This window comes from Phoenix dactylifera, chromosome 9 (genome assembly GCF_051530095.1).
Source record: "Phoenix dactylifera cultivar Ajwa chromosome 9, Ajwa_hap1_PhDact_Kaust_v1.1, whole genome shotgun sequence".
NCBI classification, from domain to species: Eukaryota; Viridiplantae; Streptophyta; class Magnoliopsida; order Arecales; family Arecaceae; genus Phoenix; species Phoenix dactylifera.
In genome coordinates, this window is record NC_143198.1 from 911,948 (window position 1) to 929,063 (window position 17,116).

General features: G+C 41.7%; 2 protein-coding genes and 1 pseudogene across 2 annotated transcripts; 1 reads left to right on the forward strand and 2 right to left on the reverse strand.

Annotated features, from left to right (window-relative positions):
• The first annotated feature begins 1,242 nt into the window (after positions 1 to 1,242).
• Positions 1,243 to 2,219, forward strand: LOC120105139 (ethylene-responsive transcription factor ERN1 pseudogene; annotated as a pseudogene).
• A 2,700-nt stretch (positions 2,220 to 4,919) lies between these two features.
• Positions 4,920 to 8,360, reverse strand: LOC120107145 (tubulin alpha-1 chain-like). The gene is made up of 5 exons (XM_039120321.3): positions 8,076 to 8,360; positions 7,187 to 7,401; positions 6,888 to 7,087; positions 5,528 to 6,036; positions 4,920 to 5,426 (listed from the first exon to the last, which is right to left on the reverse strand). The coding sequence occupies exons 1-5, from the start codon at positions 8,186 to 8,188 to the stop codon at positions 5,111 to 5,113; spliced, it is 1,353 nt and encodes a 450-aa protein (XP_038976249.1). The 5' UTR covers positions 8,189 to 8,360; the 3' UTR covers positions 4,920 to 5,110.
• A 1,515-nt stretch (positions 8,361 to 9,875) lies between these two features.
• On the reverse strand, positions 9,876 to 14,141 carry LOC103717645 (uncharacterized). The gene is made up of 2 exons (XM_008806106.6): positions 13,183 to 14,141; positions 9,876 to 10,401 (listed from the first exon to the last, which is right to left on the reverse strand). Exon 1 carries the CDS (start codon positions 13,974 to 13,976, stop codon positions 13,383 to 13,385), a length of 594 nt encoding a protein of 197 aa, XP_008804328.1. The 5' UTR covers positions 13,977 to 14,141; the 3' UTR covers positions 9,876 to 10,401; positions 13,183 to 13,382.
• Between the last annotated feature and the right edge of the window lie 2,975 nt (positions 14,142 to 17,116).

Sequence of the window (17,116 nt, forward strand, 5' to 3'; positions counted from 1 at the left end):
AGGTGGCAATTAATCGTGCTCCCATGACTTGGTTCCTGTTCCGGGTTGACCAGGCAATTAAAGCACTAGTGGAGTGGGAGAGACCAGCATCTTTGCTTAGATATCTCTTTTTTTCATTTGATTAATATATGGTAAATGGTTCTGGGTTTTGAAGCTGTCCATGGAGTGTGGGCTTTGATTTGAGATCCAAGTGTCGTAGTTGAAGGGTTCTTTGCCCGCTCACCGCCTAGATTCTGATCTAGTATTCAATTTGAGATTTGGAAAATTCAAAACATCAACTCAGTATCAGCTATAATGCGAGTTACGATGGAGGTTGTACATTAGCTTGTAGCTACCATGGTTTGAGTTTGAATAGCTCAAAATGATCAAATAGCTGAAATATAACTTCATTCGACTACAATTAATCAACAGATGCTGTACCATGTAGGTTATAATATCTACAACTACGGGAATTGATTTAGCTTTTATATTTGGTTCTCGTCTCAAATGCTCATCGTTAGCGTTTTTTTTATTTTTTTAAGAAATTAGCTACAACATAGAGCTCTAATGTAGATACATCGATAAGTATCCGACACAATCAAATCACGAATACGACGAATCCATATCATTCTGCCATATAAAGTGCCAACCAATTAACTGCACTATTGTCCTCTCTATAGGTACACTTGATCAAGCAACAGGTGCACCGAGCCATAAGTCCACAACCTTGATTCAAGGAACAAAAGAAAGTATACTTAAAAAAAAAAAAAGAAGATTACTTAGGAAATTTAGAAAGAGAACAGGAAATTAGAAAGTATCAAGTGGGACTAGAATGCATGCTGTTTCGTGAGAAGGACTACTTAAACCATCATACAAGCTATTCTTGAATGGACCACCAAAATATGATCTTCATTGCATGCAATGCTCCTAGTTAGGTCTTTGAGTTTTTTTATATACTGGGCAACGGCTCACCAAAAAATTGACGTGCATTCGATGTCATGCTTTTAACTAGACCTTAGAATTTCTATATTTACCTTTTTTCTTTTTGTTTTGGGTTTTGTTTGCTTGCTTGGGTCAAATAACACTCAGTCTCTTGCATGTATGACCAAGACCAAGCTAGGCTGCGAACATGTCCACCACAACATTCCTAAAAGGCATTGAAACAAACTCCTCCAAGTGACAAAATGCATCATTGTCTCCTTGAGAACTCAGTCATCCTAAAGCTCCATAAATTCCAAATTGCTACCAGACAGAGAGGTCAGAACAAGCCCTCTACTATCTTCCCGTTGGATATACTCCCCTCCTTCCCTCCCCTTCCCTTAAATTAAATCCTCCCCCCTCCCCTCTCTCCCTACAGCCAAAATCTTGTGCTAACAACCACTTCAATCATGGAGCCCCTATTCCAGCAACAAAGGCAGCATCAAGTCCCAGTCTCCAAGCCCACCAAGTTCAAGGGCAGGAGCGAGAGCAGCAGCAGCAGCACAAAATTCATCGGCGTCAGGCAAAGGCCCTCAGGGAGATGGGTGGCAGAGATCAAGGACACCACACAGAAGATTAGGATGTGGCTGGGGACCTTCGAGACCGCCGAGGAGGCGGCCCGAGCGTACGATGAGGCCGCCTGCCTCCTCCGAGGGTCCAACACCCGCACCAACTTCACCACCCACGTCCCCTCCGACTCCCCGCTGGCCACGAGGATTCGCAACCTCCTCGACCACAAGAAGCTCGGAAAAGCTGGATCTCATCCTCGACCCACCAAGCATTCTCCAAGCTATTCTACTGCTGTACCTACTGCTAGTCTCAGTACCAGCACTAGTTCATGCACCATCACTGCCGAAAGCAGCAGCAGCAACGGTGCTTCCGCTCTTGGCCATGATAAGAAACAAGTAAAACAAATAGCTGATGAAGTCTATAGGCCATACTTCAGCAACGGTGCAGAAGAGCTTGAATTGGGCTCTTCACCATCGGATAATTCATGGGCGTTCGAATCTGGATTCGACCACCTCCCTCCGTTCGATGGATTTGAGTTGCCCAATGGAAGCTCGGAGCTGTCAGAGTTTGATAGGATGAAGGTGGAGAGGCAGATATCGGCATCACTCTATGCAATGAATGGAGTTCAGGAGTACTTGGAGACAGTGCATGATCCCTCTGATTCTTTATGGGACCTTCCCCCTATATGTCACTTGAGTTGCAGGACTTGATGGTCTGGTCATCTACCTTCTCTTCTTCTTCTTCTTCTTCTCTCTCTTTTTCTTTTCTTTTTTTTTTCCCCCTATGAAAACACTTTTTGTGTTTTACATATATGGAGATATCTTGATGGGTAGGGGGTGTAATGCACAAAACAAAGTTTTTAGAATTGAGTACCCGAATTCATTTTGATGTGGAACTTCAGTTGTGCTGGGAACTTCCTTTCCTTTCATCTCATACATTTAGTAAGAAATTAGGTGTAAATGCTTGTCAGCATATTAGTTCCTTTTATTTCTTTATTCATCGGCGATGATCGGGGTTGACATCAGGTTGAGAGCTGATCAAATGTCATTTTAGAGCTCAGATCATATATTTGATTTATTAGCTGACATATAGATGGAATATGGATTGCTGGTAATTGGTCTTTCGGATGACTGACATCAGATTAATTCAGGCTAGTGGTGGCTATTAAATTGGCTGTAACTTTTGCTCAGCCAGACCAATATTTTGTTAATAAGATCCAGTATAGTTTGCAAGCCGAATGAATTAGCTTTTGTTAATGAGAACTTCTATATGATGCAGTAGTTAAGGCATGATGCAGAATGAGACATAGATGATCTGTCCTAAGAAGTGGTAGTTGGTAAGAACGCCAAACCACTGAGTCCTACTCACACCAACAGGACCTTCAGTGCTACATCATTCTGATTGCTAAATAAAGAGGATGTTATTGTGGAGGTAGTAGTGAAACAATTATCAGCCAAGGATTCTCTCAAAGTATTGTCAATCCAAGAACATGTTCATGTCCATTGTCTTAGATAAAGGATTAATGATGGAGGATTGCATGCTTCAAATTACTTCAACATGCTAATGTGGAGAGCGAATAAGATACAAATTTTGAGGTTTTTCTTTTTCCTGCGCTCTTAGAAACCTAGTTTCAGAAGCAAATGTTTATGAACACCAAATAATGGAACTCTCCTCACCTTCAGGTAGAAATCAGCATCCTACGGGTTTATAACTCAATTTTAGGAAAAAAATCTTCCTTGAAGGAAGAAGAGATGCCCCTTTTAACTTTGTAAGATCCCGGGCAAAATGGGGAAAAAAAAACATTGCATTACATAGATGATAGACATCCTTTGACAGCTCTCACCATAATTTTAGAGCTAATCTGAATGCAACCATTCTCTAAATTCCATAAATAAGAACTCCAACCCTACTCAAACTCCTGTTAAAATATATTTGGTATAAATAATAAGAAAATATTCTCTACATAAACTAAATTAATCTGATAAGTGTCCTCCTCTCCTAGAAGGCTGGTCCTCCTTTTCGAACTCTTTATATATGAGTGCGATATGAGAAGATCATGAAATACTGCCCTCTGTAATTAAAGCCGCTGCTCTTGGATTGGTACCAAGGCACAAAAACCATGCTTGAAGTTATTTTTGACCTTGTGGCATCCAATACGTTATGCGTTGAACTCCCTTGCTCTCGAACTAAACTGCTACATGATATTTTGAGTCTTGAATCTAGAAGCCCGTGAGCTACAAAAGATGCCTCCATGGTCTCTCTTGAGCTCATTTTTATAGCAAGTGGTCCTTTATGACTGTGGTCCTCAACTGCTTTTAATTTATTAAAAAAATTGGCTTTTGTGAGCTAAGTGACTTGCTTGATAGGATCTATTATTTTCATCCTTTTGCTATCTCACCTTTCTCGTCACATTGGGAGAGCTTCCAATGATTTTTACACTACTAGGGGTCACATTAGGAGAGCTTTCAATGATTTTACACTACTAGAGGTGGCAATCAGGTCGGATCGGATCAAATATAAAATAAGTAAAAAAAATCTATGAACACAAACCAAACCTGCTCATTAAATTCTAATGCCAACATGATCTTGCAAATAGGATTATAACCTAGTGCTTGCACCCCTCTTCCCTCCATAGAAGGTTTGATGTTTGAACATCAGAAAGTGCTTCACCAGGTGATTGATATGGCTAATTGTTCCGTGGCTTTGTCTAACGATAATGATGCTCGCAGCATGACATGGCTTGTTAGGATTGTCTCCAATACCACTTGATTAATAATCCAGAGAATTGCTACTCACCTGTATATAAGTATTTCAGAGAAAAGGCGGAATAAATCTCCCTTCATTGAGTAATATTATGGTCGCAATCACTTGTCTCAGCAGAGTAGATTTCTAAATAATTTAGTTGTCCAATAATTAAATTTTCACATTTCAGAACTCCACAATGGAAGATGGAGAATAGTCGGTTTAGTTTGGAAAACTGCTCCGAATTTGACCTGTCAGTCATCCCTTTCACTGGTCTTAGCTTAGCTTCAAGATTCTTTTTGCTGCCATTTTTTTCTCTCCAAGATGACCAACTTCTGACAATAAAACATAAATCATGAATAATGTTTCAAGAGCCGGATACAATTGCTATCGAGCCATATCCAATTGGATTTCCATCTATCTTACTTCAACAAGAAACTTACTGATTAAACACGGACTCCTTGAACTAGGAATTGGAGCTATTGCACAAAAATCCCAATGAGTCGGAGCATAATTTTTTCACTCATAATTTTTTTGCCCTCTTCTTGCTCTCTCTTGTTTGTTGCCAATTACATTGCATTAGCCAAATTTCAAGCTACAATTTAACTTCCCTTACAGCAGTCATTTATCCAATTCAGACCTGGTAATCCCCAAGTCAGCAATCACCAAGTCCTGGATCAGAATGATGGGAAAAATAAAAACACAGCATATCTCATAACACTGCTGAATCTGAAATAACTGAAGAATATAAAAGGCCACAGATAACTTCAAAAATAAAGAGAGCACAATACAAAGCAAGAAACCATATTAATCGTGTAAAACAAGAGTATAATGCACAAACAGCGAAGGACACAGATAAAAGCCACAAAAACACCACTCCCTAATTAACGATTCCAGCAAATCAATAATCTTCTCCGTCGTCCAAATCATCATCTGCACCCTCTGCCCCAACTTCCTCGTAGTCCTTCTCAAGGGCAGCCAAATCCTCTCGGGCTTCAGAAAACTCCCCTTCTTCCATCCCTTCTCCAACATACCAGTGAACAAATGCACGCTTGGCATACATGAGATCAAATTTGTGGTCAATTCGCGAAAACACCTCTGCCACCGCGGTGTTGTTGCTGATCATGCAAACAGCCCGCTGCACCTTGGCCAAATCGCCGCCCGGGACCACCGTGGGTGGCTGATAGTTGATTCCACACTTGAAACCAGTTGGGCACCTTGACAGTAAAACAATGTAGTCAGTTCCATAGTCCATGTAGTTGAATCTCGCAAAAACAGATCGACAAGAGGAAAGGGGAATGCAATTGTGGAAACTCACCAGTCGACAAATTGGATGGTTCTCTTGGTTTTAATTGTTGCTACAGCAGCATTGACGTCCTTGGGTACGACATCTCCACGGTACATCAAACAACAGGCCATGTACTTTCCATGCCTTGGGTCACACTTTGCCATCATGCTTGAAGGTTCAAACACCGCATTTGTGATTTCAGGCACTGAAAGCTGCTCATGGTATGCTTTCTCAGCAGAGATAACAGGGGCATATGAGGAGAGCATGAAATGGATCCGGGGATAGGGTACGAGATTGGTCTGGAACTCAGTTATATCAACGTTAATGGCTCCATCAAACCTTAGAGAAGTTGTCAAGGAGGATATGATCTGCGATATCAAACGGTTCAAGTTGGTGTAAGTTGGCCTTTCAATATCCAGGGACCTGCGGCAGATATCATAAATCGCTTCATTGTCCAAAAGAACTGCAACATCTGTGTGTTCGAGCAAGGAATGAGTAGAAAGAACACTGTTATATGGCTCGACGACTGCTGTAGAAACCTGCAATCAAAAATGACTACATTAAGAAGTCCGCTCTGCAAAGCCAAAGACGATGATAGCAATAACCACCAACCTAGTGGTAAGTAGCTACCGCCACAATGGCTCTACTCACCATACCCACACGTCCTTGTGCCCATAGATGGCCCCGAGTGCAGGTATGTGCATGCCCACAGGCATACGTTTTAACCTAAAATAATAAATATAACAATTTTATATTTGGAGGTCTTCCATTGGCAACTATCAAAGCTGATCCAAAGACAACTCAGAATTTGGAGGGTTTCAGTTTGGCAGCATGTTTTCCCATATGACACTAAAGCTCTGACAGCTAGACTCTGAAAAAGCTATAGATAAAATACTTTTTATTAGTTGTTACACCTACTGAGCTACAATATGTCACAACTGAAAAATCTTACCATCCCAGAGATTTTACTAATGAAAAAAAAAAAAAACTTTGCCAGTATGTTTCAGGTTTGGTAATACATTAAGCATTAAATTTTCAATAGTCTATTTCTAAACACCAAAAATGCATTTGTCAATTAATGGTAGACATTTTGGAAATCTGTTCTCTAATTTGTTCATGCACTTTAATGGCTCATGATATACCTCTAAGTCACTAACTAACATGTCGTTAATAAGCTCTCCTCAAGCAAGTCTTCCACCGCCACAGACTCTCACAAGATTATGGAGTTATAAAGCCTCAAAGGATGCATAACAAAAGACTATTGACAAAAAGGTACATCAGGATGAACAGCACAAGCTCCTCGATGGTATCATAAAGAAGAAGCTTACATAACAGGTCAAACATTTGATGAGACACCAACACTTAGAGAATTCAAACAACATATTATTACCTGTGGGGAAGGATAGATGGTGAAGCCAAGCTTCGACTTCTTCCCATAATCTACAGACAAACGTTCCAACAACAAGGAACCCAAGCCAGACCCAGTGCCACCACCAACAGCGCTGAAAACTAGAAAACCTTGCAAGCCAGTGCAGTTGTCTGCCAATTTCCTGACACGATCGAGGCAGAGATCTACAATTTCCTTCCCCACTGCAGCCCATAAACACAAACCAATAAAAGCCAGAATCAAGAGCAGACAAGACTTTCTTCTAATAGCATCTAAAAGATTACCAAGCTTATATATTCTACCTGTGTAGTGTCCTCGAGCAAAGTTATTAGCAGCATCCTCCTTCCCAGAAATGAGCTGCTCTGGATGGAAGAGTTGGCGATAAGCCCCAGCTCTAATTTCATCGATCACGGTGGGCTCCAGATCCACAAATATGGCCCTAGGCACATGCTTGCCGGCACCAGTCTCGCTGAAGAAGGTATTGAAGGCATCATGTGCAATGCCTACCGAAGTATCACTGCAGGGAACATCAAAGCTCAGAGCATCAGCCAAACCACCCAGTTCATAGAAAGAACACACCAGAGGATTCCAAGACACTCGATAGCATCTTCAAATCATTCACTATTAGCAAAACTTAAAACACTTCCACTCTACCCATGACCATCAAAATCTTTTTTTTTTTTTAATCAACGATGGCCAAATTGTTGTACCTCTGCGCTGTTATTTATTATGTCAATAAAAAAGCCTCCTTTGGGCAATAGATGATAATGATCTTTCAATATCACATCCTGAACCAAATTCCTCGCAGAGGAAACCAATAATAACCGCCAACATCTCATTCAACTCAGAAACTGAAGAGATTGGCAATATTCCTAAAATAGACGAATTTAACAACATATTTCTCAGCTAGCTTCGAGTAATTAGAGACCGACCGTTCTCCAATTGCAAAATAAAAAAAAGAAGAGGCTGAAATTGATGGTAAAAGATGCGGGAAATGTAACCCGCCCCCAACCCCGCGGACGCAAGGGAGAGTTTTGGGCCTCGTAACAATCCAAAATTAGCCTTCTCAACTCCTCATTAGATCCATTGGAGTAGACCGTGATCGAAGCAAATTAAACACAATCAAAGCACAGAACCATAAAGAAGAGAAGTTTAAAGGAGATATAGACGAAATTTCAACACAAAATAAACCTGGGCATCATGCCATCTGGCTGGATGCCATGCTCGAGACAGTAGAGCTCCCAGCAAGAATTCCCCACCTGAATCCCCGCCTGCCCTATATGGATGCTTATAATCTCCCTCATCTCTACCCTCCTCCTCCTCCCGAGATCTCACAAACCCTAACCCTAGATTTCCCTCTCCCTCTCCCTCTCCCTCTCCACCCGCGAGATAGATAAAAAAAAAGAGAAGAAGTTAAAAAAACGCGCCCGCGAGACTTTGTTTCGCTCGGAGAGGATTTTTAAAGAAGGAAACGACGAGAAAGATGAAAAGAACCGGGGCCCACTTATTATTAACCGGATTTCATTATTGCTTTGAAGTCCGCAACTGGCCCCACCGCGTTCGGTCGGCTCACCGCCGTACAGAAAAGACCACACCACAGCCCTTATTCCCAGGATCTTTTCAAGTCACATCATGGCAATTTTATCTTAGTATGGGGGCAGTTTGGGGAAATGAATGCCATGCTGGCGGTGAGCTGTTACCCCCTGTTTTCTTCGAAGAATTACGAGAATACCACCACCGTGGTGATATTTTCCGTTTGTATCTTTCCGTGAATCCACAATTGGATCACCCACCGCACAGATCTGAAAGCGATCGGAACTCCGTCATCCCTCCCGTGCACACATCTCAAATCGACGAGTGGGTGATCCAATGGTGGATGGTGAATCCTTTCAGAACCGCAGGATCGATGGACCATGGTACGGTATCGCACAACAGGTGTAAGTTGGGGAGCATGAGCTGGATGGCAGGCCATTGGTCTATCACGATGGATCGATCTGGGCCGTTTGTTTGGAGGGATCATCAGGACTGCGACCCACCTACCGCCTTTTGATTGGGGGACAAGGCGGAGCGTGAAATCAAGAGCGTAGCGACAAGATGAGCTCCGACTCACCCACCCAATCATCACGGTGGAATGTGGCCCGCCGGTGACTAATTAGAGTTTAATCATGCCCATAAGTTGGAATTTTACTTCACAATATGAGTCCAGATTAGGTTTTGATGCCGTGTGCCTGCAACAAAACATTTATTACTAGAAGTACATTAGATGAACCCTTTGGTGGCAAGGATGTCATTAAGTGGTTAGGCATACAATAATTATACTCCCCATTCTTTAGGGCACGGTGAAATTACCTTTTTTTAAGCTTTCAAAACCCCCTCCAAATATCTATTTTTATATAAATATTTTTCTAAATACCCTCATAAAATATTTATTTTGTTATTTTTTTCTTTTATTTTTGTTTTTACGGATGTACTGACGCCATGTAATACCATTAAAAATTAACGATTTCAAATTAAAATAATTAAAATATTCTTAATGAGTAGCTGTGCAAAAAAAATATTTATAAAACAATCGAAACGAAAAAATAATTTCAAATTTTATTTTATTTTTAATTAAAATAAATATAGTTTTTATTAAGGATGTTAGAAGAATAGTTATATTAGAATCGTTTTTTTAGAAAACAGTGATTTATGAGAGTATTCACATAAATTTAATTTTTTTATAAAAACATTTATGCAAAAAAAATCTAAAAAAAATAGTGCCGATGTACCAAGTAAAGCTAGGCATAGAAGTCCCACAAAATGTAGCACCACCTCTGCATGCTCTAAGATTGCACGACGGGAGTATCAAAAGTTGATACTCCTGCAAGTCAAGTTAGTTGCTGCAGAAGAGCATACACCATTCTTAGAATTGGTTCATAGCAGGAGAATAAAACAGGCCGCAGATCAAGCTTGCTCCTAAACCAAAAAGTCTAGTTCAGGATTAGGCAGCCATTAAATAACATGCTTTGTAGTGAGAGGCTGCCGTGTTCATCATTAAATGTAGTATTACAATTAGCATCGACATCAGCTCATTCTAGAGAATCAGTATCAGTATCATTCAGCAAATAAAGATAGCACGTCAACCAAGCACCTGATGCTGAAACACTAATTAGGTTTCCATATTAGGACCAGGCCTTACGAGTTCTACGATCAGTTGACATGAGTTTTAGGTTGCTGCCAGGCTTCCATTCATTAGATTGTTTCCTTCTTTTCCCCTCTCATTACATTTTGTTTCTCAAACAAATTAAACTAAAAAAAAAAATACAGGTTCGAACAGTTTATATAGAGGCAAGTTCATAAAGAAGCTAACAGACCTGCTAATTCTCCAGCAAAGAGGCTAGACATTTTGCTTGAGAGCATTTAATGATGGGTAGAAGGTCTTTTAACTAGGCAATGACTGAAATGATACAAGAACACCAGATATATCAATGGAGCTCCTTAAGAGGAGGCACATGGAACTGCCTCCAAGCCACTTAACCTGAGAGGGAAAAAGCACATAAAAGTCACGTCCATCGAGGGGCAGGTTGAGTGAAGTACAAATTTACTGTTCAACAACAAGAGGGGAGCAAAGACAACTAGCAAAACCAAATGAAGAAACAGTACTGTTTCAAGTGAGAAAATGCAAACAGCTCTTCACATGAAGATGATAGCAAACAAAAGAATAGCTAACTTGTAAAAAGGAAGCCACTGCATGGAGTAAGTGGACTCTATTTAATTATAAATAACAATTTCTGAGGTAATCTTAGAGTATTTTCAAGTTTCAACAGGTTAATGATTCTAGCGTGCTGATTATGCAAGTCTTCTGATTATTATTATTATTGATGTAACAGGCAAAAGAAAGCTAAAATCACAATTTTAAACAACTTTGATACAATGTGAAGAAAAATGCCTACTCTAGCACCTGATTGTCAGAGATTTTCATGGGTAGATTGCACTGCAATTACTTCAGCATTTTAGTTACATTTGACCCAACAGAATGGAAAATTGGCATGGTCGCACATCATCGCTACTTTCTATTATACAGTTGGTGAATAGTGATATATGGTCCAAGTGAAAATACTACTTCCTACTTAAGCTACTGCTGCTGCAGATGTTGCTGCTAATGTTCCTAATATTGCTGCTCCTACTACTGCCACTGCTGCTGCAATTGCCATTGCTATTGCTGTTTCTGCTGTTGCTGCTCCTACTCTTCAAGCTATTGCAAATGCTACTGCTGATGCTCCTGCTAGTCCTATTGCTATTCATGATATAGCGTCAAAGTTTTCATCTCAACCAATATCACAGCTTAAGATAGCTTGTATTAGTATCAGGCAGTCTCCAATATGATATAACCCATATTTCGCCCCATATTATATCGGCTAATATAGAGCAACGTATTTCAATATCAGCCGAAATGATATTTAAATATTGGCAAAGATTTCCTAATACGCATTTCTAGAATTTTAAATCAATATTCTAATTATTAATTATTCAATCACTTCGTTAAAATAGAAGCTATTCAGGGCTCACTCTCTTAACCTATATCTCAAAAATATTGGTTCCTGCAATACCAGCTGAGATCTCAAAAATCTCGTCACTTTTCTGTTCTTTCCAAATTTCCTATCCTGGCAAAAATAAACTAGGATCTTGGTCCATTTTGATATAGGACAACCTCTACAATGGCTGAGATCTCAGTAATTATAAACCTTGTATTGGATTCAATGCTGTTATAAAGTGCTCCTACGGCTCCTTCCTGTTGCTCCTACTGCTACTATTGATGCTCCTATTGCTAATGCTGCCTGCCAGTCCTGCTCCAGCAGCTGCTACTATTCCTAGGACCAGAGATGCGATCGAAATGCAGATTAATTCACTTCAGGAATAGGAAAGAACTTGTTCATACATTTCACTGATAAACCCCAATTAAGATAGGCAGAACTTCTGAAAAACATCTAACAAACTGCAACCATCGAAGATTATAGATATACTGCATTTTTGATGAGGCTCTTTCATACTCCTTGCGCGTGTCATAATTAGCATCTTACCAACTAGTACAACTTCCTATTAAGCGTTTTCTCTTAGTTACGTTCAAAGTTTCTCAGAATTTATGGGACGCCAAACTTACTATAGTCGTCGTGCAACATCTGAAATAGAGTGGAAAATGTATACCTTTAATTGAAATTGGAAGAGGCATTTAGAGTCTTCTAGTATTGGTAGCCAACCAAAAACTCACCTAGACCCACAGTAGGTGCAAGAACGTAAAACATGGGGAATGTTCTCATCTTCATGAGAATAAAGCTTACAGAATTCCATCCTTTCCTCCTTCTAAAGCATTCTAATAGATGAGAAGGTCTACCAGGATCAGAACCATATTGAAGGCTTGATTAAAACAAGCCAACAATTTTTAACCCACTTCTAGCTGACTCTGAAGGCATGCTTCACGATTTGCAATGATGGGAAAGGAACACTCCAAACAAAGAATATCTTAGCTTTGTATGCTGAAAAACTTCTATTGCAGATTGCATTGTTTTTAAGAGTGATAGCAAAGTGAGTGCTCCTCAAATTCCTTAAATAATAAATACCTTTTTCAAGAGCAGTAGACCAACCCAAAGTCTCAATCTCTCAACTGGGACATCCACCTTAAAAATGACAAGACTAGAGAGAATATTCTCAAGCTTAAGATTAATCCTTCTTATGCCATATTATCCCTTTACTGACCTCGAATCCCACTTCACTTCTGATGCTGTCACTTTATAAGATATGCCTCCAGAAGGGTTATCTAGTCGGAACCAGATGCGTTCTAGACCTATATATTTTACAATATCTAACTCTGAAAAACTTCTTCCATATGGGCTATACACTCCTTGATCACGCCACCATATACATTACCTAACGATCACTGTGACTAAATAATTGAAGGCCTCATTAACATATGAAGCTACTGTGGGTAACCATAACAGTGAATCATCACTACAATTTAAGTCATAACATATGAAGCTTTTGGAAAGCCTCACCTCACCACAAGGCGAGATGTGCATTGATTTAAGTCATTTTAAATGATGGATTCCTTCCTCTTGAACACAAGCAAATTCTCAACATTCAATAAGCACAACTTCTAAAAGAATAAATCCTGACCTTCTTTTTCTCGAGCTCCGATTTAATGCTTAAATCACAACAAATGTACGCAATCACAGTCATAAACATTAAATTGAGCTAAAAGTTTCGACAAAGCAATTATTAGTAATTCTACAAATTCCAATATAAAGACAAATTTCTGTCTTACCTCTCTTGGAAAAAATTTCTGTTGAACAAACCAGCCCACATAGTGTTGATCAACCCAAGACCCGCCATCAGTATCCCTCCAACCTCAGTTCATCAACAGCATCCAACTGCCTCAATTCCTCTTCTCCCGCCTCCGGCAGCCCCACCTCGTCGCTCGAATTCAACCTCACCACCTCGCTCGCATCCGACCTCAGCTGCTCGTTAGCATCTGGCCTTTCCCCCGGCTTCACTGGCATCGGCCCTCGCCTCCTTGCCGGAGTCCGGCCTCGCCTCGTCGCCACCGGAGTCCGGCCTGGTGAACTTCCCGTCGACTCGGGGCCTCAGGTCCAAATACACCTTCCGGGTCTCGTAGCTGACCGTCTTCTCGAACTTGCGGCTCTTCCGCTTCTCCTTGCGCCTCATCACGCTCGCCACCGGCCCACCGGTCGCCGCAAAGCCGGCCGACCGCCGCCTCCGCTTTCCCCCGCCGTAGCTGGAGCCGGCCGCCCCGTTGGCGCCGTCATCAGGATCACCGGCGGAGGGGGCCTCCTCATCGGACCACAGCTGCACGACGTGGTGAGGGTTGGCGTACGGGCAGGGATAGGCGTTGGAATTGGGGTTAGGGTTGGGGTTTGGGGGGACGGCAACGATCCAGTTGTGGCCGTGGACGAGGGCGGCGCAGCCGGTGCAGAGGAAGGACCACTCGACGCGGCAGAAGGGGATGCCGGGGACAGATCGGCAGGACTCGCACTCCCTCGGGGCAATCCGGCCGCCGAGCTCCGGCCGGATTCCGCCGCCGCCGCCGCTGGCCGCCATCCACCGGGGTCTCTTCTTCTCCGCTAGGCTCAGGTGGGCGTTTAGGGGACGCGAAAGGGTAAACTGGATACCCCCACACGCCTACGTGGAGCGCTATCAGACCACAGAAGGGGCGAGGGAGGAATGGGAGTTCGCTTTTATGAGTCCAATGCTTTTGGCGTCCGTAAAGCAGAGGAAGACGGCCATTCTCTTAAGTTTGTTTCTTTTCGTTAAGTTTTCTTCTTCCTCTTCTTTTCTTTTTTTTCTTTCTTTCTTCTTCTTCTTCTTCTTCTTCTTTTTGTTCTAACAATAATTTATATAACTCTAGCATAAGTGCATCCCGCCAAATTAAAAAAATATAAAAAATATAATAAAGACAGGAGCCCTAATGTGGGCGTCCATAAAAATAAGAATCTTGATCTCTGAGATACGATAGCGTATGTACAAATGGTTCGACTTGAATGACATAAACTAATGGGCTTCCATAATGACTAATTGCTTCCGGCCAAACCAACCACTTAATGTTTATTATTTCAAGGTTACCGTTATCTTGATCGTGCATATATTTATCGCTGCTGCGTACTAAATGTTTACTCAAATCTACCAGCAGGAAGTCACAGAATCAGATCTCACATTTTGTGCTTGTCTCATAGACCACAAGTATTTATTAACTCTATGTTAGTGTTTATTACTCAACACTAAATGTTTATTCCTTACTAACTTTTTCTTACCCTTCTGTATTGCTATTTGTTGTGAAGCATCCTTGACCTGACCATTATATTACCGAACTTTTGTTGCTTATTTGTATAAATTTAGTGCTTATTGTTTTAAACTTAATAGTTATCATTTCAAGGTTACTATTTACCCTGATCATGTAGGTATTTGTTGCTCCGTATTAAGTATTTACTCAAATTTGCAAAGAAGGATGTAGGAGATGAGGTCACTTTTTATGCTCATCTCGTAGACTACAAGTATTTCTTAGCTCCATGTTAGAGTATTTGTTTCCGAACACTAGTTATTTAATCCTTGATGAATTTCTTTTTATCCTTCTTCATTGCTATTTACGCTGAAGTAGGCCCAACCCAACCACCATGTTATGGGACTTTTGCTGCTTATTTGTACAGCTTTACGTTTACTATTCTAGACTTACTGTTTAAAATCATTTCAAGTTTATTGTTTTATCCTTGCCATGTAGATCTTGACCACTACATGCTTTGAGTCCTCTCAGATCTGCAAAATAGAAAATCAGAGATGAAACCTCACTTGTTTACTTATCTAGTAAATTGTAAGTCTTTACTTAATCTATGTTAGTATTGATTTCTCAGTACTGACTATTTATTCCTTGCTAGGTGAGGACAATATATATATATATATATATATATATATATATATATATATATATATATATATATATATATATATATATATATATATATTATATGTGTGTGCGTGTAGGTCTTGAAGAATATATTAAAGCTATCGATATTCTCAACATCCCGTTAGACATGAGAGAAATATGGAGACGATAAAAAAGAGAGCAGAATTATCTCGAAGAATTTTCTTTTGCTAGCTTAGGACTTTCTTCAAGGTTGGATCCAAAGTCAGAAGAAATCAACTATAAGAGAAAGAAGAAAAGAGTCCAGAGAAAAATACTGAGAGGAAAATAACTTAAGAAACGGATGAGAGAAATAGCATTTGTAGGGGCAAATGATAATAGGCACAAAGAAAAAAAATTTAAACATTTTAAACATTTCAATTTTCTCCAAAAATAATAATAATAAATTTTTTTATTTTTTACCTGAGAATTTTTATTTTTTACCTGAGAAGACCATAAATAAAAAAAAGTTTTAAAGGAAGGAGCTTACATTTGAAATCATGTTTTTTTTTTTGGTATTCTTCAAAATTTATAAAATTTCCAGCCATTGTGATTGTTGATGTGCCTACCAATGTCACAACAGTAGGGGTCTTGGCTAGGATAAGAGTGGGGGGAAGGGGCAAAACAAGAAATGAGAGGATAGAGAGAGGAGCTGAGAAGCAAGAGGAAGGGGTAGTTCTAAATACACCCCCCCTATTGCTCAGGACACCCCCCAAAAATTAAAAAAAAATTAAATACTCTCTACACCCCCCATTTGCTAAGGACACCCCTAAAAAATTAAAAATTCCTAAATTACCCCCACCCTCCCCACCCCCCCGCCTCTGCCTCCTCCTCCTCCCCCCTCCTCATCCTCCTCCTCCCCCTCCCCCTCTTCCCGCCCACCTCTGCCTCCCCCTCATCCCTCTCCCCTCCTCCTCCGCCCCGCCTCTGCCTCTTCCTCCTCCCCCCTCCTCATCCTCCCCCTCCCCCTCCCCCTCTTCCCGCCCACCTCTGCCTCCCCCTCATCCCTCTCCCCTCCTCCTCCGCCCCGCCTCTGCCTCCTCCTCCTCCCCCCTCCTCATCCTCCTCCTCCCCCTCCCCCTCTTCCCGCCCACCTCTGCCTCCCCCTCATCCCTCTCCCCTCCTCCTCCGCCTATTCACCCTCCTCCTCCTCCTCCCTCCTCCCTCCTCCTACTCCTCCACCCCTCTACCTCCGCCCCCCATCCCCATCCCCTCTTACTCTGCATCCCCCTCCGCCTTCTCCCCCTTCTTTGCCTCCTCCTCCACCCCCTATTCCTCCCTGCTCCCATTCCTCCTCCTCCTCCTACCCCTCCTCCCCCTTCTCCTCCACCTCCCCCTCCTCCTCCTCCTCCTCCACCTCCCCCTCCTCCAACTACCCCTCCTACCCCTCCCCCCTCCGCCGCCTCCTCCCCACCCTCCTACCCCTCCTCCCCTTCCCTCCGCCGAACAGAAGGATTCTGTTCGGTTGAGGGTTGCCGAACAGAAGCCTTCTGTTCGGCACTGGATCGCCGAACAGAAGCCTTCTGTTCGGCACCGTTCAGCCGAACAGAAGCATTTTGTTCGGCGATCCAGTGCCGAACGGAGCACGAAACGGAGGAGGAGGAAGGGGGGTGTACTGAGAAAATTTCAAGGGCAATATGGTAATTACACTAAAGGTTAGTTTGGGTATTTTTTTTTTAATTTTTGGGGGGTGTCCTGAGCAATAGGGGGGGTGTATTTAGAACTACCCAAGAGGAAGTCATGCATTAATGGGGGATGGAAGAGAGGGGAGTGGAGCGGAGGAAAT

Excerpts from the sequence above, each read along its gene's own strand:
- LOC120107145 (XM_039120321.3), bottom strand. The coding sequence starts at position 8,188 with ATGAGGGAGATTATAAGCATCCATATAGGGCAGGCGGGGATTCAGGTG. Across the intron at positions 7,402-8,075 it reads CCAGATGGCATGATGCCCAG|TGATACTTCGGTAGGCATTG; the intron begins GTTTATTTTGTG and ends TGTTCCCTGCAG. Across the intron at positions 6,037-6,887 it reads CCATCTATCCTTCCCCACAG|GTTTCTACAGCAGTCGTCGA; the intron begins GTAATAATATGT and ends TTTTGATTGCAG.
- LOC103717645 (XM_008806106.6), bottom strand. The coding sequence starts at position 13,976 with ATGGCGGCCAGCGGCGGCGGCGGCGGAATCCGGCCGGAGCTCGGCGGC.